Source organism: Trichomycterus rosablanca, chromosome 16, assembly GCF_030014385.1.
Source record: "Trichomycterus rosablanca isolate fTriRos1 chromosome 16, fTriRos1.hap1, whole genome shotgun sequence".
Taxonomy (NCBI): domain Eukaryota; kingdom Metazoa; phylum Chordata; class Actinopteri; order Siluriformes; family Trichomycteridae; genus Trichomycterus; species Trichomycterus rosablanca.
This window is the reverse complement of record NC_086003.1, coordinates 5,190,809-5,215,609: the sequence shown is the minus strand read 5'-3', so window position 1 is coordinate 5,215,609 and position 24,801 is coordinate 5,190,809. Positions and strand designations below refer to the sequence as shown.

Sequence of the window (24,801 nt, the reverse complement as noted above, 5' to 3'; positions counted from 1 at the left end):
TTTTCTGGGGCCACAGACACACAAACATCTTAAAAATACAGCCAGAGTAATGAGCAGTCCGTTTAGAAAACAACTCTGACCCTAACACTCCTAATATAAATGCATTTCTAGTGCTGAATGGTACCGGAACAAGAAATGATACCAGAACTCTAGGGCCAAAATTCCACCCAAACAAACCTAGACCAAATTAACTAACAATGTTGCAGACGTTTTACCCAAATAGTGAGGTCAAACACTGATGTTGGTCAATAATAGCTTCTTCAGCATTAAACCAGACAGAGAGCCTGCAAGTAAAGCCTTCCTGTTTCCAATGCAGGTCACTGCCAAATTTTGCAAAGACTTTCCCCATACATAACCTCAGTAGATAGCTGCATCCGTCAGACAAGGGCAAAAATATGGTATGTTGAGCAAAAATATGTAAGGTGCATGTGATGCTCACCACACCGATGAGATCTCCTCTGCCATACTCTCCTGTCAGCTCCTTCTTTCCATCCTCCTTCAAAATGACCGAACGTAAACGTCCACTCAGCACAATGAACGTACAGTCGGACTTGTCGCCTTGTCTGAGAAGGAATGAAATCTCAGCTCATTAAATGCACGTACATCAAATAAACAAAATGCTTATACATTTATTATCCGATCCTAACCATGGGGCGTAATTGGAAATGTCCGTTTCTGTGTTAACCATGCAGTCTGTTTATGCTGACGCTGTAATACAGACTTAATGCCTGTGAAGCAAGTCTTAACGTATTTTCACAACACAAATCACAGAAGTCTGACTACCTGCAATACCTGCAAAGCCTTTAAGAGTTTAAGAAGGCTTTAACTTGGCTGCTGTCACTATTACTTTCACCTAAACACTTATTTTAGTGAAGGTCAAAATCAGAAATGGAAGCAGAATCTGACCTCCTTTTTAAGGGATACATTTGGCCTTCCATTGGGGTGATTGGTTGGGGTACAAGGAGACACCCCATCTGACTTTCCCTTTCTCTCTCATGACCAGTTGTGTCTGTTAGGCACCTGGCCAGGTCAGTAGCACTGCTGAGATTTGAGCTCTGCAATGGTGCACTCAGGGGGTTCAGCGATAAAACTTCATTATTGCAGAGCTCAAATCTCAGAAGTGCTACTGACCTGGCCAGGTGCCTAACAGACAAAATTGGCCATGTGTGAGAAAGGAATGGTCAAATGGGGTTTCTCCTTGTTGATGCTGCAATATGCCAGTCTAGTCCAGATGATGGCATATCACAACAGCAGCGAGGAGGTCACACCCTTATTAATGCCCATGGTTACTGATTATTGTTTAATAGCATGTCAAACAAGCTCATGGCCAAGTACTTTTGGCCTTATAACGTAGGTACTGAGAACGTTTACCTGTAAACTGCACGGCCAGCCTCCACAGCCATCCAGTCGAGGGCAAAGTCGATCTGCCTGACAAATGAGGACATCCTGCGCACGACCGTGTGAGCTATATTCAGCACGACCGTGGGCTCTGCACGCATGATCCTGTTACACAAACAAGATTGCACTCATTACACTGCAAGCCTGTGGGCGCAACATTACTAAGCAGTGGTTTATTATGGCAGCCCTGGGATCCAGGGTTCAAATCCCCAGCAAAGGGTGCCATCGGCCATTCGGGCGTCTACCGAGTTGGCCCAGTGACGGACTGGCAACAAGTCTAGGGTGTGTTATTGCCATGTGGTCAGTGATCGGTACTTACTCATAAAAGTGGGTTTTGGAAATGGAAAGGAAGGTGCAGTCACGGTGGGCGCGCACGCTAAAGATGAGCGGTTCCCCCGTTAGCACAGCCAGCTGACCGACCAACTCTCCGGGATGAGCCACAAACAGACAGGTCTCCTCTTCACGGTCGATCATTCGCTGGTACACGTGCAACAGTCCCAAAATGACAAACTGCACACTCACGTCCTGCAGATCACACATACATGACGGGGCTTTACAGACAACTGGAATGACATATTATCAAATCAACAGAGGCATTACCCACAGACAGCGGTCCGAGAGAGGACAAGCCACAAAGTGACAACAGGTTGTTATTGGCTAAGACACAGATTGATGCTATAGGACATGCTATGGCGCCTGGTAGCAAATCACTTTAACACTGGTGATGATGTGACTACAGTATGTTACAACACACAATGCCAACACACAATCAAACCTTCGTGTGTACTAGGTTGCTTAGTCGCAGACCAGTCAAATTGCCTATGCCAAGTCCTGTCCACCAGCAAAAGCACCAACAATGAGTACGCTGGGATCCAAACTGCACATTAGGACAATAGAGGAAGGTCAGCTGGTCTGACAAATCCTGTTTTCTCCAAGATCACATGGACGCATGCATCATTTACCCATGGAGCAGGATGCAACCCAACATATAGAAGTTAAAGAAACTGCTGGTACTCCTACTCCATGTTTCCATAAATCAGAGTCGTTTTGACATATTAGGTGGGTGGATGGTCGTTCCCCGACCATCTGACAGCAAAGCTCAGTGATAGTAAGGTAGCATATTTTGCTGCTGCTGCACCACCCCAGCACCCAGAGACGAGTCTAGAATATTTTTTCCAGTATATGAAAATCTAATGTTTCATTCATTCAAATATCTAACCAACAGTGTATCCAGTTATTCACCAAAACTGTGTGGTTATGTTGCAGAAGGGTTTTACCTGGTCTCCTTGACGTGCCACTACAGATCCAGCCTTCACCTGGTGCAGAGTCACTCTACCCTCCAGCAGACTGGGGTCCTAAACACACATGAAAGTTATATAATTCCAGCCAAGTAAGTTCTATTAGCTGGACAGTAAGACACATTTTAGGGGCAGTGGTAGGTCAGCGGTTAGAGTACAGGACTAGTAATCAAAAGGTCCTTGGTTCAAGCCCCACTACTGCCAGGTTGCCACTGTTGGGTCCTTGAGCAAGGCCCTTCATGTTCAATTGCTTGGATTGTACTCAGTCACAATTGTAAGTCGCTTTGGGTACAGTGTCTGCTAATTGTAATGTACATTTTAAACACAGCAGGTGTTTATTTAAATAATAATTAATTGGGCACTCAGAGTCGCACAGTGGTGAATTAAACAAGCCCACTACCAAAGGGATCCAAGGTTCGAACCCACAGTGTTGCTATCAGCCAGTAGGGCATCTTCAGACATGACAGGCTTCGCTGAAAGTGATGACCAAGGTCCCACAATGGATTGGCATCCTGTTCGGGGTGTGTTTGGGGTGTGTTCGGGGTACTGCACCCAGTGATTCTGCAGAAACTGGACCCCTGTTTACCACCGCTGGTAAACATGAAAATGAAGTAAAATTAATAATTCACAGGGAACTACAAAGAGAAGTTGCACTCTCTCAACTCCACTTATCACTTACCTGCAGCTGAATAATCCCCAGCAGGTCTTTTTTAGCGGCCTGAAAGATGGCACCGACTTTACTGGGGTGAACATCAGAGCGCCCCACGCTGTCTGTGTAGTGATACACTGTAGACGGAACTTGCTGCATAGTTACGGTCTTTTTTAAAATAGACTAAAAACAAGAAAAGATAAAAGCTAGAATTACAGTGTAACTTTTCAATCAGTGTGATCTGATGAATTAATCACAGCAGCAGAACCTTGTGAACTGAGCTGGACGGAGGCTCCTCCATGGTCACTCGGGCTCGCTCGTATGCCATGCTCAGGTCATTACCTGTCATCCCTGCTTAGACAAACAATCAGGGTCAGAACTAGAACTGTAGCAGAGTTTAATCGAGTGCTAGTCTTAATATGCAGACAGGAATGCTTAGCAGTGCTGTATTTCCAGCTCTGTATAGACAATGCAATAAGCATTCATTAGCATCAGCTTCAGCATCATGAACTCTGGCATGCTGTGTGTCAGTGGTTAAAGAAGTGGACTGGTGATCGGAAGGTCACTGGTTCAAACCCCACACCTGTTAGGTTGTCACTAGCAGATTTTCAGTCAGCTTAATTTAGATTTACAGCATTTAGCAGGAACTTTTATCCAATCACCTAAAGTCTCTTGTTAAAACAAGTATTAACTGTTTGACTTAAATCATCTGCACCTCCATGCACCCTCTCGGCCTTAATGGCATGGCAACTGCTCATTTGCCGATTCGACATAACCAACCCTTGATGGGGACCAAGTGGTACAGTGGTAGCCTAGTGGGTAGAGCTTTGGGAGTACGAATCCCAGCTCGGCCATTCAGTCACTGTTGGGCCCTTGAGCAAGGCCCTTAACCCTGTCTGCTCCAGGGGCGCCGTACAATGGCTGACCCTGTGCTCTGATCCCAGCTTCCAAACATGCTGGGATATGCCGAAAAACAATTTCAATGTACTGTACACCTGTATAAGTATATATGACAAATAAAGGCATTCTATTCTATTCTATTCTACATTAAAGGACTGACACACAACACGCACTGCACAATGTAAAAGTGAATTTCGACCATAGATGTGTAAAGGGCAGTGATAGATGGAGTGTTACCTGCGCTGTCGACTGGTGCTGAGACAGATCGGGGTTTCCTAATAGCTGTTGACAAAATCTCAGAGGAACTCGTTTTTCCTCCCTCTGAACAAAAAAAGACAATCAGCAAAATAACGGAAATGAAACAGCCTTAGTCACATGGCTTTACTTTTACATTAGCAGCACTTGTAAGTGAAAACTCGCGGTATTGTTTTGATTTGATGTGTCACATTGCCATAATCCTGCATATTTTTGTGTGCATGTACCTGAGTCTGTAGACTCTACAGGTGCCTGGCTGTGCTCTTCATCTAAAGGGGTGTGAAAGTGGGGCCTGCGAGGGACACGGATAGGGCTTCCCTCGGCAATCACACTGTTGACTGCGGTCAGCGGCACTGCCTGCCTTTCCTGGCAACACAAAACACAACACAAACACAGTTCAAGCACCATGTATGTAGGTTAGTTAAAGTACTAAACTAGGGGGTGTTCCGGTGGCACAGGGGTACACAAGCTAGCCCATTAGTGCCGAGATCTTGAGTTCAAATCTCAGCTGTGCTATCAGCCGGCCTGACGCCAACACAGACACACAATTGGCTGTGTGCCTGTAGGGGGAGGGACGAAGGCTGAAAGAGGGTTCGTCATCGCTGAGGTTCCTCATATCTGTCTCGAATATGATCATTCTCGCCTATGTTTTGACACCACCCCTCTGCGTCCACAGAATTGGTTGGAAGTTTTCCGAACTCAGTTACCCGAGTCGTGTTTTTAGCTGCTTTACACTTCGACATCTTGGACATTTTGACTAAGTGATTGCTAACTGAATTGCCGTAGGACTGCTAGGACCGTCTTATAGCGCAAATTAACCTGTAAACGTAAGGCAAGGGGCATGAAGCGCTAAATCTCTAAACATAAACCTTAAAGTTTTGAATTTTACAACAAGTTGCATTTTACATTGGAAAAGGTTTATTTTATGTAGGGCCTTACATATGACCCAATGCATTTACAATATGCCTGAATCCAGATGTGATATGACAAGAACCAAGACAAGAACCCAGGTGTGGTGTGGAAAACTTTATCCTGCTTTCTAGTGTCAGAGAACCTAGTATTATCTCACAGTGAACGACCAAAACTGACTGAGCTAAAAAGCACTCGCAAGCAATCAGGAACACCAAGAAACACAGGAGCAGGAGTCAAATAGGACAAAACTTGTCCTCTGTCAAAAGTGCTCAGCACGGACTGAGCTTTTGTAGTTTCCTGGAATAAGTGGTGGAATGACCTATGATCCGAGTCACAGCTAAGGTGGTGAGAGAAATGACGGCGATTGATAGCCTGGAGGCCAGTAAAGACGGCGTCCAATAAATGAGGACTGAGGCCATATGATCAGTTTGGTTCGTTCTCACTGCACTTTATTGCTCTTAAAGTCAGAACGGATTATGATTCTGGAATTAATGTAGTGTGAAATTACTTTGAGGGTGTGTGTGTGTGTGTGTGTGTGTGTGTGTGTGTGTGTGCAGAGCATGAGTGTGATCGTGAGAGTGTGTGTGTGATTAACTGCAAACGTGTGCCTGTGTGACATTGAATGTGACTGTACAGTGTGTGTGTGTGTGTGTGTGTGTGTGTGTGTGTGTGTGTGTGTGTGTGTGTGTGTGTGCGTGTGCAATGAAACAGAATTACAGCTGAAGTCAAAAAATTACATTCACTAGAAAGAAACATGTACAATATTTGGCCAAAAGTATGTGGACACCTGACTATGAGCTTTCGGAACATCCCTCAAGTTGCCACCCCCTATACTGCCATAACAGCCTCTACTCTTGGAAAGGCTTTCAACAAGAATTTATGTGACCATGGGAATTTAATGCCATTCAGTCAAAGAAGCATCTAGGTTTTATGCACCTTAATTGGCACAGTCAACCTAGCCCTATTTATCTGGACACAGTTGAGTCACCAGCATAAATAATAATTATGAATGAATCATGAATTATGAGGCCAAGAACTCTCAGCAATGAATAATCAGCATATTAATTGCTGTATGTACATTTGACCCCAAAGATTTTTAGAAAACCCACAATAAACTTACAAAACTAATTCAGACTCGTCCCATTCAAGTGTATGTGAATTCTATTCTAAATATAAAGATGCTAATAATTTTATGCATTCCAGTTAAGTACATTTGGAACCGTTCCGTACTGCTTGTGTGCTTGTGTGTGTGTTTTCTCTTACTGGATTGAACAGTTCAGTTGTCAGTCCCAGGTAGTTATGCAAAGCGAGGAAGGTCACCCTCTGTAGCCGCACCATTATAATCTAAACAGGTAAAAACATACAAACCTTCAGGCTTTTAATGCCAGTGTGAAACACTTTATCACTGATAATGAAATAAAAAGAACATAGACATTACTGATTTTATTAAAGACATCTTCTTCATTTGTAGATTTAGCGTTTGAGCTACAAGGCTTGAGCGACATTAAGCTACAAGCTCAGACATTAGGTTAGGCACATATCAGCAGTGCACATGTGTGGTGCTCTCCCACCACTGCTGGGATCCGTGGACATGATTGGCAAAGACTGTCCTCAGGCTGGCCGAGATTGTTGGGTTGGCACCCGGCCTTCCACCAAATGATGAAAATGAAATGAAAGAACGTGCATTGGCAAATACACTGCATCTGGTGCCACATATACAAAACGCGTACCAACTAATTTCCACTGATGTTATGCTTACATTTAACTCTGTGGTTTTATCAAGCTGGTCTCGTTCACAGGCATTGGTGTTAATAAGGAGTCGGGCCGGCCTAATTAATTTCTCACTTAATGCTGGAATATGAATCTAAAATGGCTAGTGGTACAATACAGCATATATCCGAAAAGATTAAGTTCTATTTTTATACAGTGTGTGTTTAGAACTGCCTATGAACAGTCAATGATGTTCAAATCTGGTCATTAGGAAAGCCATGAAGGGAGCTTAATTTACAGTGTTTCTATACGCATTATTAGTCAGGAATACAGAAGCATTATTATGCACCAGGTCCTGAAAAACCACCTCATATATTTTGATGAGTTATACAGCTGTAAACACTGAATCTAACGATTTCCACATTACAGTCTATAGCACGATGGATGTGCCGTTCTGACCAGCTGACAGAATGCATTGTACAACCTATCCTGCCATGACATCACGACTTCCCTTTATAAAATAAATAATTAATCCTTTTTTAGAACGAATGGTCCTTTATCTTATTTGAACTGTCTGTGACGTCATGCTGCTTTGAAACCTCACATATCAAAGTGCTTATTTTAGGAATCCTTTATAGCAAACATGTGCTATTAGTGAACAATCAGCCTACAATAGAGCTCGGCTTTGTAGCAGTGGTTGTAATTGTCACTTCAAAGTCCGGCTCCTTTTAAATGTGCTTTTTCCATTATTTTATCCAGCATGTATTTATTTCCACTCCCTCATTTATTTACAACAAGTTCAAACACACCCATCAGTAGCTTACTACTCGCCCTGAGATAAAGTCTGCTCAAAAATGAATGAATATGATCTTGGAAGACACCTATGTTGTACTGAATTCTTGTCCTTGGCCTACAGTAGCAGCAAATAGATTCAAACCATTCTGCATCATCGCTTCTAAGTAGCTGTCAGTATGCCATTTTTTTTTTACTAAATATTAGAATACTGTCTGATCTCCAAAGAACCCAAAGGCATTCTCATGTCTCTTTAAAAATGTCAGTCTTTTCAGGAGTTTTATTTTTATATGCACATTAATCAGCGTCATTCCTGCTACTGTAATTTTAGAGGGCTAAAACGTGTTTCTATATCCATCAGTAGAAAATGCTGGGCAGCACTGTGTATGTTTCTCCAACCACTTGCTATCAGCCAGCCAGCCAGTCGTCTACACAGGCTATGTCTGAGGGAGGGGGAATGACAGAAGCTCTGGGATGGTGTGACGCCCTGTACACGGTGTTTTCAGGTAAAACCGTACCCGCCACAAGCCTGACAAGGCTAATACGACAGATAAGAATTCAATTAAACAAACAAATTCTTAGACTGCATTTACTTTACTAGCCAAGCGACGTTTGGTTTACATAGGTTTGGTACAGCCACAGGTACCAAACTGTATGACTGGGGGTCGAACACAGAAAGAATCGGATCCTTAATTCCACCCACTGAGAACAGCACCCATGTTCTTATTGCACCATGTTACTATGGCAGTGGTCCCCAACCACCGGGCCACACAGAAAGAATAAATGATTAGAGATCGCTACAAGAGCAATTAAATTTCCAATACTCTTCGGGTGTTATAGTCCCCAGTCACCACTAGGTGGGAGCAGCATCTCGTTACAGCAAAAAAGCTCAGGATTCGCACTGACTTTCTATTCTATAATAATTCTATTTTAAATCACCCCGCCCCCACTGGTCCATGAAATTATATCTTATATGAAACCGGTCCGTTGTGCAAAAAAGGTTGGGGACCAATGCACTATGGTATATAAAAGCCTCCAAATAACACTGCATTATCAGACACAAAAACAAGTCCAAGGGACTGTTTGTGGATCTCTGCTACCTAATTCTATCAAAGCATAGATCAGAGCAAGAATATGTGACTGAGTGATCAGAGTGGCCTTAATAATTTTGTAATGGAAGAAGCATGGTACAAGCTTGAACCTTACTAGAATTGGCTGTTCAGCTAATCTGGGCATCCGGACATATCTGGACAAGGGCCTGGGTGAGGGTGAAGGAGGTTTTACAATTTCCAAGTCATTGATATTCCAAAACTGCCTTGACAATCAAGCCTCTATGGTAAACATAAATGTTTTCAAGCATTTCTTGCTTTAGTGTGGATCAGTCCATTACCTGTATGACTCTCACTAATGTTTCTGGGTATTTCTCGAACACTGACTGGAAGGCCGAGGCTGGCAGGCGCAGGATGGTGGAACGCACCGCTGCTCGAGCAGCCACAGTCTTGTACGGAGCGGGATAACCCTGGGGAACACAGAAGTAATGGAGGAGAATGAAAAAGAGGAAAGAAGAGCATTAACCGGTGTGTGTTGGAGCAAGATGAAGGACGAAGAGAGCATAACAGAGACTCACTGTGATGATGTCTAGAATGCTGAGCAGGCTGTGAACGCTGTCTCCGGGCAGTACCTCCTTCACTACAGGATCTGTGCCATCCTAGGATTCATAATAAGGCAAATATTTAAAAAACAAGTGATTCCTCAGTCTGTGTGTAAGAGTGCGTATGAACGAGTAACCTTGCTGCAGGATATTGTTTTATTATCTATGAAAGTTTCATGACCTCTGTGTGTTTAATTTATGTATTATTGTAGAGCAGTTGTAGCCTAGTGGTTAAGGTGCTGGACTAGCAATCAAAAGGTTGCTGGTTCAAGCCCCACCACTGCCAGGTTGCCACTGTTGGGCCCTTGTGCAAGGCTCTTAACCCTCAAATGCTTAGACAATCACACATACTGTCACAGTACTGCTAAATGTCAAAAATGTAAATATAAATGACCATACAAATGCTTTAACAGGGCAGTTGTAGCCTAGCAGTTAAGGTACTGGACTAGTAAGCAAAAGGTTGCTGGTTCAACTTCCAGGTTGCCACTGTTGGGCCCTTGAGCAAGGCCCTTAACCCTCAATTGATTGGACTGTATACTGTAAGTCGCTTTGGATAAAAGAGCCTGTAAATGCCAAAAATGTAAATGTATTAGAATTTTATTGTCATGTATTACTACTGGTTCCCTGGTTCCAATTCACCTCACTTCAGCTCCCGAAGGAAACCCACGCAGACACGGGAAGAACATACAAACTCCACACATAAAGGACCCGGACCGCTTCACCTGGGAATCAAACCCAGGATCTTCTTGCTGTAACCGAGTGCTACCTACCGAGTCACTGTGTGTGTTCTAAAACAACTAGTATTTCCAGCTGTCTGAGTCTGAAAGCTTATGAAACACATCCCCTGCCGTCTGTCCTCACATTTTCATGGATGCAGAGCTCTAGTCTTCCATCCTGCACCACGTAGATGCTGTCATCGTCGTCCCCCGGCTTGAAGAGCCCCTCTCCCTCCTGCAGCTCGATAAACACCATGTGTCGACAAAGCTCCAAGAAAAGAGGCTTCTCAAAGTGACCCAGCACTCTGGTACAAACACACACAAACAAAACCTTACAGTTAAATTACTCTCTTAACAAGTGCATTTACATGTACAGAATAACCCTGCATGACTTCAAACAACAAGTGTGCAGCATTTAAGTAATAAAATAAATAACTGGAATTCTTAGAGGCTCGCGTGTCGACCTGTGCTGAAGTTGCACTGAAGTAACACCACTTTCAATAGAACTAAAGTCATTTGAATACACTATTTTGTTCTGTTAGCTCACTGAAAATCGACTACATTTTCACTTAAAACTAATCAGCACTTAACTTTGGCTGTATAGATGCTTGTTTTGGAGTCCCTATAGTGGCAAATAGCATATTCTGTATGTCATGTATGTGTATAGTGATATGCAACATGACGATATTCAGGTGCTTTACAAATAACAAGTATAAACAGAAGTAATAAAATTATAATAACAGTAATTCCAAATAGAACAGATAAGATCCTGGGTTCACTCTCAGGCATCAACATATATCTAAGATATAGATATATCAGATATATCTAAGGAGGGATGGGGGGACCGAGACCCTGCAATGGACTGGCATTCTGCCTGGGGTGTGTTGCTGAGTGGACCGGACCTATTGTGACCCTGACCAGGGTAAAGCAGGGTTAAAACATGAATAAAAGGTCGCTCAGGTGGCGCAGCGGTAAAAACACACGCCGGAGCTGGCATCTCGAATACATCGTATCAAATCTCAGCTCTGCCGGCCGGCTGGGCTGAGTGACCACATGAACAACAATTGGCCTGTTGTTCAGATATGGGCGGGACTAAGCCGAATGGGGTCGCTCTCTCTTATAACTAATGCAATTATGACCTCTGCTGGCTGATTGATGGCGCCCGCACATAGACGGGGAAAAGAATGCTCTCAGGGTGTGTCTCTCCGTACACAGTGCTGAGCTGCACTGCACTCGTCAAAGTGTAGGTGATAAGATGCATACAGCATGCTGCCCATGTGTCGGAGGGGGCGTGGGTTAGCTTTGTTCTCCTCAATCAGAGCAGGGATAGGCATTGGTGGAGAGGAAGCATGATGCAATCGGGCAATTGGACGCGCTTAAAAAGGGTGAAAAGGGGAGAAAATGCATAAATAAATTTTTTTTTTTAACATAAAAAAAAATGACTTATATAACTAAAGTGCATTTAACTACTATTCCAGTTATGTTCATGTCACATCTATAATCACTGATTGTGAAAGCAACCTGCTCTGTCCCACCTCTTGTATGTCAGCAGTGTTTGTTGTTAGACAGCGCAAACCAATCTCACTAATCTGTCCAAACTGCAGAAGTACCAACCTGACATTCTTAAGCATGTAAAGCACCTCAGAGGGCAAGTTAGAGTTCTGCACATCAAACTCAGTGAGGTCTGCCTCCAGCAGAGATGGAGGAGGCTCCTTAGGCTGCAGGGTTGGGGGCTCCTTCTTTATCCGCAATATCCTGCAAAACAACCAGGACCAAAAGAAAATCAAAGCTTACAGAAAACAATGGTTCATGTCTTATTTTTGCTTCCAGCTATGTAATTGTTTTCTCCTGAGATTTAAATACTGAGAGACTATGATTCAATCCTAACAAAGAGCAAATAATGATCAGGGGTTGACGATTATGAGGACTGAGAAAAGACTTCAAATGAATACCTGCGAGCTATACTCAAAACTTTGGGTCTTTTTCTAGGACGGTGTTTAGAAACTGATGTGGAGGACGGTGTGGAGGACAGGGTCTGGACCTGATCGAGAACGGATTTAAGCAAATTAAACAAGCAGTAAAGTACATGCAGTCTGTGAAAGCTTCTATTGCTAGCACGGTAAACAATGACCCCTAGTGGACTAAAAGTTTAGACTGGAAATAACACGTTCTAATGCTTTATCATCAATTCATTTTCTTTAATAATTTCTTAAATATTAAATACACATAATAAAACACATGGTTTAAATAAGGGATGTTTAAGTGTATTCTTTACTTTCTGAGACAAAGTCCCATACATAACTGTACATGTGTAAGCGAGGTCTGACCTTTCTCATGATTTTCCTGCCATAGAACAGAACCTTGTCTCTTTTTCTGAAGCGGTACCGAGGGGTACCCATCTGCTGACCTTTAAAACACAAAACACAGCAAAAAGTGACATATTAATAAAAGTGTGGACTTTTTGAGTCCTTCTAAACATGTTTTATGTATATACATTTTTAATTCTTTTATATTTAAGAGAAATCCTGTTTAAAGCGATGTTTGGATGTTTAGATCGAGTGAACAGAGACTACATTCAATAACATGCATTGTTTACGTTCTAGAATTACACGGGGCAAAAACTTACTTGATAATCTGTATCTGCGATAGAGAAAGAGAACAGTGATGCCTATCAGAAACATGGCGACCACAGCCCCGATCAACATGCCTGTTAGCTGTAACACAGAGAAAAAGTTACATGGTACATGGTCCAGTTAAAGCAGCAGATGAAGACGTCAATTTGTACCAAAGCATCCACCTGCTCCTAAAAAGACAACAAGCAAACTAAACTCTACCTTTGTCTTAAATAAATAATAAATAAATGTACCATGGTCGTCTGCATCCTTTCTTCGAGAAAGTGCTGAAATCGGGCACGAAAGTCAGTTCCAGGCGGCATAACCTAGAGCAAAACAACACCCACATACGTGAACAATTTTTAAGTCATACTACGTTTACATATATGCCAAAGAGACTTACAATTGTGACAGATACAATTCACTTCATATCAGTGAACTAGTGTCTTTCTAATTACTAATCTAGTTAAATCTATTTACAGAATATCCTTATTTTAATAGATCAAAAAACCTTACCACATCAACATATCAGCCAGTTCTGTTTAGGATTTCCTTACTAGACTTCCACATTTTAAAGTCTGAACAATCTTTCAAGCCGAGCAACAGCTGACTTTGGAAAAAAAACGACTGCTTACTTGAATGTTTTCCTTCCTTTTTGCCCCAGAGGTTCTGCAATGCTTTTCTAAAAAATCAGCTTCTTAAATGATGTAAAGTTCAAACATAAAATGTTTTATGTAATCCTGATATTTTTGGTGTATGGGTCTGTTAATAAGCTGTATTGGGGGCATTTGTAGCACACTGTATCTGTCTTTAAAATCAATGTTTTGTAAATTTGGAGATACTTTTTCATCAGCCATTCCTACAAACAGAAAAACCATTCACATAAATGTCATGTCTTTTGCTACATTACCAAACCCAGAATAACACTCCTATCTGTTAATAGTGTGGGTTAACATACATCTCGAGCTCTTCCTAAAATACATGTGAATTAGGTAAATATTCAGACCCTTTTTGCAGACTTTGTGTTATGGCTTTGATTTGGACTGGATTTTACAAAATCAGTCTACATATACTGTATAAGTTTTTCAACATTCACAAACTGAACACAAAGATTTGGTTTTTTAATCCCATTTAAAAGATGTTCGATGGGATTGAAATCTGGGCTTTGCCTGGGCCACTATAGAATACTGCAAACTTTTGTGTGTTTGTGACTGGCCAACTGTAGGAAGGTCCAAAGTTTTGCCAAGCTTCTTTCATTTAATGGTGGTTAAAATATGTCCACCAGTAGAGATTTGGCTCTAGTGTTTACACTACAGGATAGCAAAGCTATGAAATATAGTAAGAACCAGCAGATGGGCTACTGTGGCTCAAACTGCTGATCATTTAAAAACTGGCGATGCTGGGCGGCTTGTCCCCACGCAAAAACATGTGGCACCAGAGCTGGTAATACCAACCACCTCACAATGTACAGGTGTGGCATGGTACATGGTCCAGAGTCCATGTCTTAAGTATGTCCGAGTGGTCATAATATGCAGTAATAGGCAGTTGTAGCCTAGTGGTTAAGGTACTGGACTAGTAATCAGAAGGTTGCTGGTTCAAACCCCACCACTGCCAGGTTGCCCCTGTTAAGCCATTGCTTAGACAGTAATGTAAATGTAAAATGTATTTCTGCTCCTAAGTGTACATTTCAAGCTTCATCTTACATCCTTACACAAGTCCTTTAAACCATGTTCAACAAGTTGGTTACAGTATGCATATGTTCTAATATATAGTTTGAACAAACTGAAGTTTAAAGCACATTAATAGCGGGTATAAGTTGAATAGTTGTTCATTATTTGAGGTACCTGAGGTGAACCGAGATAAAGTAGCCACGTAACTGTCAGCTAAAACTAACACATATTATCTCGCGTACGTTAACTTAGCGATAAACATTAAAACTTTGACAGTAGGGCTAAAATTATTCACATATTAATGCAAAAACTTTACAGACATTTATTTATACTTAACAATTAATTACTTACTTGTCGACACACTTTTCCACACAAACGCTACTTTACTTCAGATAACATACCTGCTGTTTTTCTCAGCACCAGGAACTCATGCAGCATTCTCTCTCCCTATTGGTTAGTTCCGTGTACACCAGCCAATCCAGCACGACGTTGTTGGTCTGTGGATACCAATTGTTAAAGGAAGTTTTTTTTCTCCCCACACCAATCTGTAACGCACCAGCCAATCCTAGCAAAACAGGCGGGGTTTCTGAATACGGGTGTGAATTTTTTGCTAGCAATCAATAAATAGCAGAAACAAATTTGTTAGTTTTTTGTCGAACAAATTAAAAGCTTCGTAACGATTATTGTGAAATAAACTACTATGATAACATTAAATAAGTTACACTATTAATACTGCTTACCAGACAAACTAAAATTAAATAAAGAGCAGACAGAGCAGTTTTTGACATGGCTAATTTTTTTTTTTTTATGAACTTTATTGAACAACAAATATATTACAAAAGAATACATCAATCACAGCCAAGATGTAACATACACAATAAAAATTTGACAATTATTAACTGAAAATTGCTCGAGGTTATAGAAATAGAAGTGAAAAACTATAAATAAAATTAGCTAAGGCAGAAGTTTATAAATAATAATATTTAATGATTTTTTTTAAAGACCTTAAGGGATAGAGAAGTTTTCTAGCAGTGTTAAAGTATGTCTTGAGTTTTAATGTATTAATGTACGATATAAAGGATGCCTTAAAAGTGTTGAAATTTGGTCTATCATTAATAAATTTACAACAATGAATGTGATATTTGGATAATATTAAGAGAAGGTTGACAATATAAGTCTCATCTGAATTCAATATGTCACTTTTAGTTATTCCAAATAGAATAAATTCAGTTTTCAATTTAAAGTTATAGCTCATTTTTCTGTTAATAAAATTATTTAAATCAGTCCAAAAAACTGAGCAAAATGAGCAATCCCAAAATAAGTGAATAAGGGATTCTTCATATTTGTGACAAAATGAACATTCAGTATTTATATCTTTTTTAAATTTAGCAATAGTTTTATTGATTGGGTAACATATATGCAGAATCCTTAGAGTTACTTCCCTTACCTTATTTGTGATAAAAAAAATTTTTTTGGTAAAAGCCATGTTATTTTCCAATCTAATATAAGTTATTCCAAAGGAATACTGCAGCTGGTTTAGAGACATGGCTAATTTCTGTTTGTGGTACTGGTTAAATAAATAACATGCATTCATGTATTTTTGTGTTTAGTTTCCAATATTTTCCCTTTTTTATTAACTTTATCATGTCTTACTGAAAGACCTGCTGGCCCAGACCAAAATGTCATTGGAATATCTTGGCTAACTTTATGTGAAGACACTATAAATACATTAAAATACCCTTTGTTTTAAAAGTACAAAATTGGCAGCTGTCGTAAACTCCCAAATAAAACTAAAGCTAAAACTTTACATACACTTGTAATATGTCCCATAGGTTAACCCAAATGGCAACGAAAACCTGCCAGACTTCTCACAGACTGCACCCGTAGCTCCTCTTACAGTGATGAAAATAAGTGACCTAGTTTAAATATAATAATTGTGTGATTACACTAATTAAAGACTTACAGACTAGTCACACCGTTTTCAATTTACAGACATTTATTTGTTTCAAAAACAAGGTTGAGGATTGCAATACAAATCTGTAATGTCACTCTAAATCATCTACTAAATGATTTTATTGAAGCAAATGATATAGTAGCATTAAAAAAACAATAACACAAAAGGCACAACATATAATAATGATAAATAAAAGCAGGCAGTAAATGCTCACAATGTACATTGTGGTAAATTTGTACAAACAGAGCCTCCACCCACAAACCACACATGATTTGCTTCCCCCAACTTAGAATTATTTAGGTTACTTTATGTAGGCCTAGATTTCTGTTTTTCACAACTTTTTTCCCCCATTCTCAATCTACTTGTTCAGATATTTGGCTACCGAGTAGTAAGCCAGCAAGATCTCTGCATCATTAGGGCATGTGTAGCGGAACTCATCCTGCTGGTAGGTTTTTTCCAGATACCTTGTCAATGCAGTGAGGGCGTTAGGGATCGTGAAGTTACGGTATTTCTTACAAACAACCTGAAGAGAGAGTAAGAGAAAAAAATATATATTACTGTGCAATCCAAAACCAACAGGAGAGACTGGTGTAACAGCATTTCCAGGAAACTGGTTGCTCTGAAAATGTTTACGTTGTCACATACTGCATTACAGTTTAAGTTATGATAAAGATGTAGTTTTGAAAAAAGTGTTAAAAACCTTGACAATATGTATCTTAGGAAGAAGGTTACAGTCAGCAAGAGTGAGCGCATCTCCATCCAGGTAGCTTCTGGCTGAATGAGCTGCATTCGGGTTTTTATCCAACTCGTGTGGAAGAGGAGTGAGCAAGTACTGATCCAGCTTCATCAGACTCTTCAAGAATTTCTTTTCCAGCACTGGAAAAAATACAGTACAGTCCTGTCAGCTTTTTATGAATAAGAAGAAACACATGCAAATCAATCCCATGCAAGATCGGTTCTCACTCTCGTTAAGTCCGGGATTTGGGTTTTTGATGTAAGCCGAGAACTTGTGGAAGATATCATCTCCGGCACTGTTGGATTCCTTGTAGCGACAGCACAGTTTGGGATACCTGCAATAAAAAAGCCAAGTCAAATATATTTGTATGGTGCTTTTTGAAAAGAACATAACAAAGCCTATGGTGACAGTGGACATTGGAGATGATAATGTAATGATCATATCTCTTATCAAGGAAATAATAGAAGCTAGCTTTTTCAAAGCAGACTGGCTGTTTGAGGAATTTTTCTGGTTATTATGTCTTTGTAGAAAATGCACCTGCTAAAGCAATCTAAAATCTAATCAAACTGAGTATTTGTTTTTGCCACGTGCCATACGTTTTTGCAAGGGGATTGTACTTCATTTACTCCCAGTTTAGTTGTTGCCAATTTCCACACTCTCAATTGCATAACAGCAACCAACCAGGAAGAATGAGGGCTAACAGGTGCTTCCTCCAAGACTCACAAAACCAGCTACTACATCTTCTAAAAGTGCAGCTCATGCAAGGAAGGTCTTGTTCGGGGGAGATATCTGCCCCCTTCCAAACAAATGAGCTTGAGATGCCTAAGGGTAGGTTGCTTTGATCAGGACTTCCATGCAGATACCAAAAAAACAGGACCAATTATGCTGTTTTGGCTTCCTGATTACAGATGACTATGTTCTTGTTAGGTAAGCTAACTCCAAAAGAGTTGATGTAAGATGAAGACTTTTCAATTTCACCACTTAGTAGCTTTACTACATATACACTATACTATAGTAGATATCCTTTTGCATGCTGTTGAATAAAGAACAACAAAGAATCTAAGTAAAGTCATCATTAGAGTACAAGAAATTCACTCACTGTGGTGGTGTCAATGTCTCCTCCAGAAACTCCTCAATCTTGTTGGTGTCGGTCCGTACCTCCCCGTTATAGAGAAGGAATGGGGGCTGAGAACCCGGAGCAAGGTCTTTCAGAACCTCTGGAGCTCTAGAGGAAAACAAAATGAGAAAATATAATTTTGTGAAAAAGTGATCATTAGCTGTTAGAGGTATCATTTTCTGCAGAACTTAGCTCCAGCTCATATTTAACACAGTTGCTCCAGACTCAGATTTATTGGAATAGAGCTCAATAATATACACCATGGAGACCCAACCTATTGCCTGGATGAATATTTTCCTACAGAATTCAGTTTGCTTAAAATATTTAGTCTACCTATATAAAATTGATGGAATAAAGGCTAGGAGTAAACCCTGTAAGAAGGGCGATATTTAAAATCCATGGTAGCTACTATTGGGTTACACATACTACAGAGGCCAAACCAAGTCCTGAGGAACTACCCTAGGATATATCTACAAAACTGTGTTTGCTCAGGATCATGAGTGTACTTGATTACCTAGATCAGCACTTTTTGACTGAAGTGCTCTGAATGAACAGTTAGCTTCCAGGCCACTGGGACTTCTTAGTTAAAACTTCTTAGCTACAGATCATCAGTCTGGTTGATTAACAGATCAGATCTGTTGGGCTAGCAGAAATAAACTCTCTAGGAAGGTAGATTAAGATACATAATTGAAAACCACCATTGTCTACCACAAAGAACCATATCAGTTCCTAAAGATCTGGCTTCTTATAGAATGGTTTGGTTTGTCTACTTGATTAGCTGTATCAGACCCACTGGACCAAGGTCATTAAAATATACAGAAAATGGACAGAAAATCCAATTTTATTAGTCAAGTCGGTTGGATGAATCAGATCTTTTGGCTTAAAACTGGTAAATTATACCCTTTTTGTCATTTGGCTTCACCTTTAAGGGTGCACATTTTGTACTTTTAATTTGATTTGTATTTTTAAATGAGTTTTATGTAATTTCTTATGTAAAAAAATACACAAACCCAAGGTAAAGAAGATGCACCCTTAAGTGTATCCCCTGAAAAGAGGGTAAACTTTAGTACTTCTGCTTCTGTGAGTGGGAAATGGACTCAAAACACTCAAATTAGTTCCTGAAAACCTGCCTTTCTGTATAATTCAGTCTACTCTGAATAACCAGTATAAGATCTGAGGAATTAGAGCTTGTGTGTGTTATTCAGCAACTGGGCTGGTGTTTTTAATGTACACTATAAAGACCCAGTCTAATTCCTATAGATACTGTAACACATGGCTCACATATGGGTCTAAATTTTAGAAACAATTACTATCAGGTGTGTTAGCTAGAATTATACTTAGCTATGATGTGCACTAATGATCCATCATTACTCTTACCTCTTCATGTCCACGGTGGTAAGGGTAAAATTGACCCCTTTCAGCCAGAGGATCATAAAAAGTCGCTGACAGAATGGACAGTTGCCAACACCTTCACCATCATCACTTGCCTGTGGGAAGACGGACAGAGTCTCCTAAAATCTGAACTTGTGAAGGAAGTTTGAGGGGTGAAATCAACCCAGAAATAAAGAGACAATTTCAAAAGATCTTTGGATTTAAAGTGTATCCAATATTCATGACCTTACAACATTGACTACTGCATTTAAATCAAATGCTCATTCTAGGCTTGTAGATTGGACTTTATATCTATTGAAGCAGTAATAAATATGTCATCTACATTCACACAAAATAATGAAGTATGAAACTGTGTAGTTCTATTTTATACAGCACTCTCATTCCAGAAGCTTCTCTACATTATTAGGATTTCAGCACAGGCCTGTCAGGAAGTGCAGGCATTTAAACCACCTCCCTGAGCTAAACAAGCATCAAACTTATTTTAAAAGCAGATAGTACATTCATCAAATCTCTTTAACATTGACCCGACCTGCACAACATTTACGACAAACCAACCTATGATGATTTATACAAGTAAATCCCCCCAAAAACTAAAAAAAAAACATGTTTAAAGTCTGACCTTAATAAAGAGCTCCACCTTCGGTGCCTCCGCCATTATAGGTCCTCTTATCTCGGGTTTTTAATTGTCAAACCTCAAGCTCAATCATGAAAGTTGTTTACATCACTCTTTTCAACAATGTCCAATTATTAGCTGTTAGTACTGGTACTGGTAGTCCTTGGTAGCAAAAAAAATGAGCCTACAAGAAGAAAAATGAGCGTTTTCTCAATTCCCAGTCCACTTGTTGCCGTCTCTTTTGCCTTGACAGTTTCTATCTGTGTTTCCTGCTGCTGTCTCACCACACCCGATGAGCATTCAGAATACCTGCCCACTGGAATGACCTGTCCAACCTGTCTTGTGTCTCATTTCCTCACTCTGCACTCGCTAACTTGCCTCAAGACATATCACTACTCAGTTACTGTTGCACTCTCATGGATCTGCACCAGTCACAACACTAGTAAACAAATCATGTGGTCTGGAGAAGCCTAATTTGCGTTTTTACTGGTGTTAATTGTAGCCCTGCTACAAATCTGTACATTTTTTGATGTCAGTGAAATACATAAAGGATATGATAGTCATTGTAGCTGTCGTAATACATCAATGCCTTTCTGTTGGAGTTAAAGCAAGTAGAAGTATGTTGGTTTAGGCTCATAGCATTAGGCATATTTTGGCTGATAGCATCAAGTGTAATCTGATACTAAACTGTGGGCCAGTGGCCCATTTGAACCACATTTAGAGTTTTACTTTAAAGCTAATCATATTTTTTCAGATAATTTCAGATAAGATAGATGACTTTATTGATACCAGAGGAGGATTTGTGAATAATAATGTAAAAAAAATTAAAAAGAACATAAAACAGAATAGCTAGAAATACATTAAAAACAAGTGTATTACACCCATCAACCATAACATTAAAACCACCTTCTTGGTACTGCACTTACTGTCCATTTTATCAGCTCCACTTACTATATAACGTCAGAGACAATCGCTCATCTATTGCTGCTGTTTGAGTTTGTTATCTTCAAGACCTTCATCAGTGGTCACGGGGCGCTGTTAGCTGGATATTTTTGGTTGGTGGACTATTCTCAGTCCAGCAGTGACAGTAAGGTGTTTAAAAACTCCAGCAGCATTGCTGTGTCTTATCCACTCATACCAGCACAACACACACTAACACACCACCACGTTAGCAGTTACATTACAATATATTATATATAGGACAGTTGTAGCCCAGCAGGCAGGGTACTGGACTAGTATTTGAAAGGTTGCTGGTTAAAGCTCCACTACTGCCAGGTTGCCACTTAACACTTAATTGCTTAGACAATTGAGGTCGCTTTGGATTAAAAGCATCTGCTAAATGCAGATATGTAAATATTACAGCAATTAGTTTGGGGAAGGGCCTGTACCAGCTGGATGTGCTCCTGTGAGCAAAGCAAGTTCCATAAAAAAGACGAGTTTGACATGGTTTGAAGAAACTCCAGTGGCCTGAACCTCCACACTAAACGCCTTTGCTGACCTTCAAGGATGAGCCAGGTTTACCTGTCCTGCAACTTTGCCCAATCATATCATTATGTAAGTCCCTACAGACTCTCAAAATCTAATAAAAGGGCTTACAAGAAGAGTGGATGCTGTCTGTTATAGCTGCAAAGTGGGCCAAATTCATATAGTTTTGAAACAAAATGTCTAACATTCTGAGACGCTGAGAACAAATACCCAACAGTAGCTCTGTTTTTTCAGGGCACCACTTTGCAGTTGGGTTGTAAAGTTCCCACTTTTCATTTCAGAGGTGATTTTGTGACATTTGACCATTTGATTTCTATCCATCAATATTAAACATTATTGAAAAAAGACTATAACATAAAGTCCCTACACAACACTGCAAATGTCAGAATTAGGGGTCATAACAACATGTGACCGTGCGGTTGTGCTTGCTGGAAGGATCAGGGTTGCAATGTATTACGTCCATAGTTTCGAAATTGGATGTCTAACATACTGTATCTAACCATATACTGTACAGATGCTCAAACTGGAGTGTACCTCACCTAGCATTAATGCAGCGCCAAGTGGAAAAAAATAGCTTTTTAATATTTCCTAAACCAGAAGAAAACATGAGCCAGGTAGGCGGGGGGTGATTCAGAGCCACAAGGTGTGACAGCCCTGACAAGAGACTCATTATTACCATGTTTACTTTGTGCAATCTGAAGCGAAACAAGCATGAACATGTACAATCTAAATTTTCCACTGACAGAGGTGAAGTGGTCCCGTGTAACCAAAATATTGAATATTAAAAGCATAGCTTAATCACCTACTTGTTACAGTCATGTACCTCCCACCTGAATGTACCCCATCTAGCTTTACACACATAGTCCTGGGGTCTTAAAAACTGTCTGCATTTGCTCTTTTACTATGGCTGAATATTTGGAACATATAGCTGGAACACACATACAGCAGTTTGATGGTGTAAAACTTAAATAACATAAATAATATTATATGGTTATAATTTACCATAGCTGGTGAGTACTCTGTTGTGGTATACACAGGGCGGGTAGTAAGATGGAATCCAAGATTAACCAAAAACAGGTCTGCCCAGAATTGGATGCAGTTAAAGCACTCTCCCAAGTTTCTCCCAATTTACATATATCCACATATATTACTCTAGTCCGGGGTTTTTCAAACCCTGGGTCGTGACCCTTGGGTGGGTTGCGAGCCAAAAAAATGGGTCACAGAGATTATAATAATGATTAAATGAACAAAGTTTCACAGGCACAAAAACACGAAATGAACTTTTACATGAACGCCCCCTTGTGGAGGCTTTACGTCACATCTTGTAAACCACAGTGTGACCAGATTGCCACCATTTTTATTAATTAAGTATTTTGCGTTTTGTGTTTCGTTTGGATGCATTGTTTGTGTTGCATGGGTCGCAGTAAAAATCAGGGACAAAATGTGGGTCGCTTGGAAAAACCCCTCCTGCTTGCTGTACAACCTTATTTTCAGCTCTGCTACTGGCAGCCTGGGCGCCTACACAAACAATGATTGGCTCGTTCGCAGGGAGGGTGCCGGAGAAGATTCCTCATAGCTGGTGCAATTACGACGTCTGCTGGCTGATTGATGGTGCCTGCAGAGATGAGGGATAATGGGATCAGTGCATGACTCTTAAAGCTGATCCACATATTAACTCGCCTCGTGCAGGTGAAAAGATGTAGTCGGCTACTGCACACATGTCGGAGGGGGCGTGTGTTAGTCACGGCTCTCCTCAGTCAGGAGTGGAGGTCAGCATCAGTAGAGAAGAAGCGTAATGCAATCGGGTAATTGGACGACGTCTAGATTGGGTTGGATTGAGTTTTTTTCCATTAGCGGCTGAATAACATGGACAGATAATAGTTATTGAGCATGAAGGATGTAAAGAGTTTCCATACTAGAGTGCTTTAATGCTATTTTTCCATTGCTGGGTATTAAACAGTTCAACTGGATGAGCATTTCAATCTAAAACTTTATTGCACCATGCTTGATGTGCTACTCTGAGCTTCCAATTGCGCAACAGTTGAGTACTGGTGAAAGAAAAAAGCGTTTGCTGAAAGTGAGACCTCATCAGCATTGTCCATGAGACGCTGAGAACAAATACCCAACTAATGTCTATCCATCATTATCAAACATTATAAACTTTAAGACTATAAAAAGTTCCAACACAACATTGCAAATGTCAAAATTAGAGGTCGTAAGAACACCGTGACCTTGTGGTTGTGCTTGCTGGGAGGATCAGTGCTGCAACGTGAAGGTTCACGTGAATAAACTGTCAGCACAATAATCAAAATCCTGTTTTTTACAGAGTGCATACCAAACCCCATCATGAAATATTGGGTTTTAATATATAAAGCTGATGCATCAGGCTGCACATAGAGCAGATATGACACTGCTTTGGTTAGCGAGCTGGAGGGCTGTTTCACAATCAGAACACAATATCCTGCTCACTGTGCTCGTAATAGTGTTGAGCAACAAGAAAGGACGGCCTCTGTAAGGGAAGGCTAAAAAATAAGACTTTTGTACTTCTCAATTGCCAAAACTATTTTGTATCCTTGAAATATGTTTATTTTAATTATATTTTTTAAATCTTCAGTAATTGTTTTTCATATTTTTAGTTTAAGATTGAAGTAATAAAGCAAAAAGCTTTTTTTCTATTTAATAATGCATTTTCTCCCATTTTCTCCCAATTTAGTGTAGTCATTTTGTCTTTTGATGCTGGAGGATCCCTGATTGCAGTTGAGGTGGGTATATTTCCTGCTCATACCTCCTCTGACCAAATGCAGCCCCTCGCAGAACCCTTTTTTCACTCTCTATCTGCTAATCAGGGTCCTTACACAGCGTTTGATGATTCCATCCTCATAGTCCGGTCATCCCGCTCTAGCAGAAACATGTCTGCTGTAGGCACTGCCAATTATGCTCG

At 40.4% G+C, this 24,801-nt stretch overlaps 2 protein-coding genes across 2 annotated transcripts in view; both read right to left on the bottom strand.

The window, feature by feature from the left end:
- pnpla7a (patatin-like phospholipase domain containing 7a) overlaps positions 1-14,975 on the bottom strand; it is a 32,844-nt gene extending 17,869 nt beyond the window's left edge. The window contains exons 1-18 of the mRNA XM_063011293.1: positions 14,915-14,975; positions 13,148-13,219; positions 12,908-12,995; positions 12,609-12,688; positions 12,234-12,322; positions 11,896-12,036; positions 10,427-10,586; positions 9,542-9,622; positions 9,305-9,433; positions 6,676-6,756; positions 4,728-4,866; positions 4,483-4,566; positions 3,614-3,696; positions 3,376-3,528; positions 2,676-2,753; positions 1,718-1,923; positions 1,372-1,503; positions 440-563 (exon numbers count right to left, since the gene is read on the bottom strand). Coding sequence (XP_062867363.1) covers positions 440-563; positions 1,372-1,503; positions 1,718-1,923; positions 2,676-2,753; positions 3,376-3,528; positions 3,614-3,696; positions 4,483-4,566; positions 4,728-4,866; positions 6,676-6,756; positions 9,305-9,433; positions 9,542-9,622; positions 10,427-10,586; positions 11,896-12,036; positions 12,234-12,322; positions 12,609-12,688; positions 12,908-12,995; positions 13,148-13,216 — 1,917 coding nt within the window. The 5' untranslated portion in view covers positions 13,217-13,219; positions 14,915-14,975. The remainder of the gene's footprint in view (positions 1-439; positions 564-1,371; positions 1,504-1,717; positions 1,924-2,675; positions 2,754-3,375; positions 3,529-3,613; positions 3,697-4,482; positions 4,567-4,727; positions 4,867-6,675; positions 6,757-9,304; positions 9,434-9,541; positions 9,623-10,426; positions 10,587-11,895; positions 12,037-12,233; positions 12,323-12,608; positions 12,689-12,907; positions 12,996-13,147; positions 13,220-14,914) is intronic.
- Positions 14,976-16,613: 1,638 nt separating this feature from the next.
- clic3 (chloride intracellular channel 3) lies at positions 16,614-20,588 on the bottom strand. Its single transcript, XM_063011507.1, has 6 exons — positions 20,382-20,588; positions 19,748-19,857; positions 18,353-18,478; positions 17,481-17,587; positions 17,218-17,393; positions 16,614-17,040 (listed from the first exon to the last, which is right to left on the bottom strand). Exons 1-6 carry the CDS (start codon positions 20,415-20,417, stop codon positions 16,876-16,878), a joined length of 720 nt encoding a protein of 239 aa, XP_062867577.1. The 5' UTR covers positions 20,418-20,588; the 3' UTR covers positions 16,614-16,875.
- Between the last annotated feature and the right edge of the window lie 4,213 nt (positions 20,589-24,801).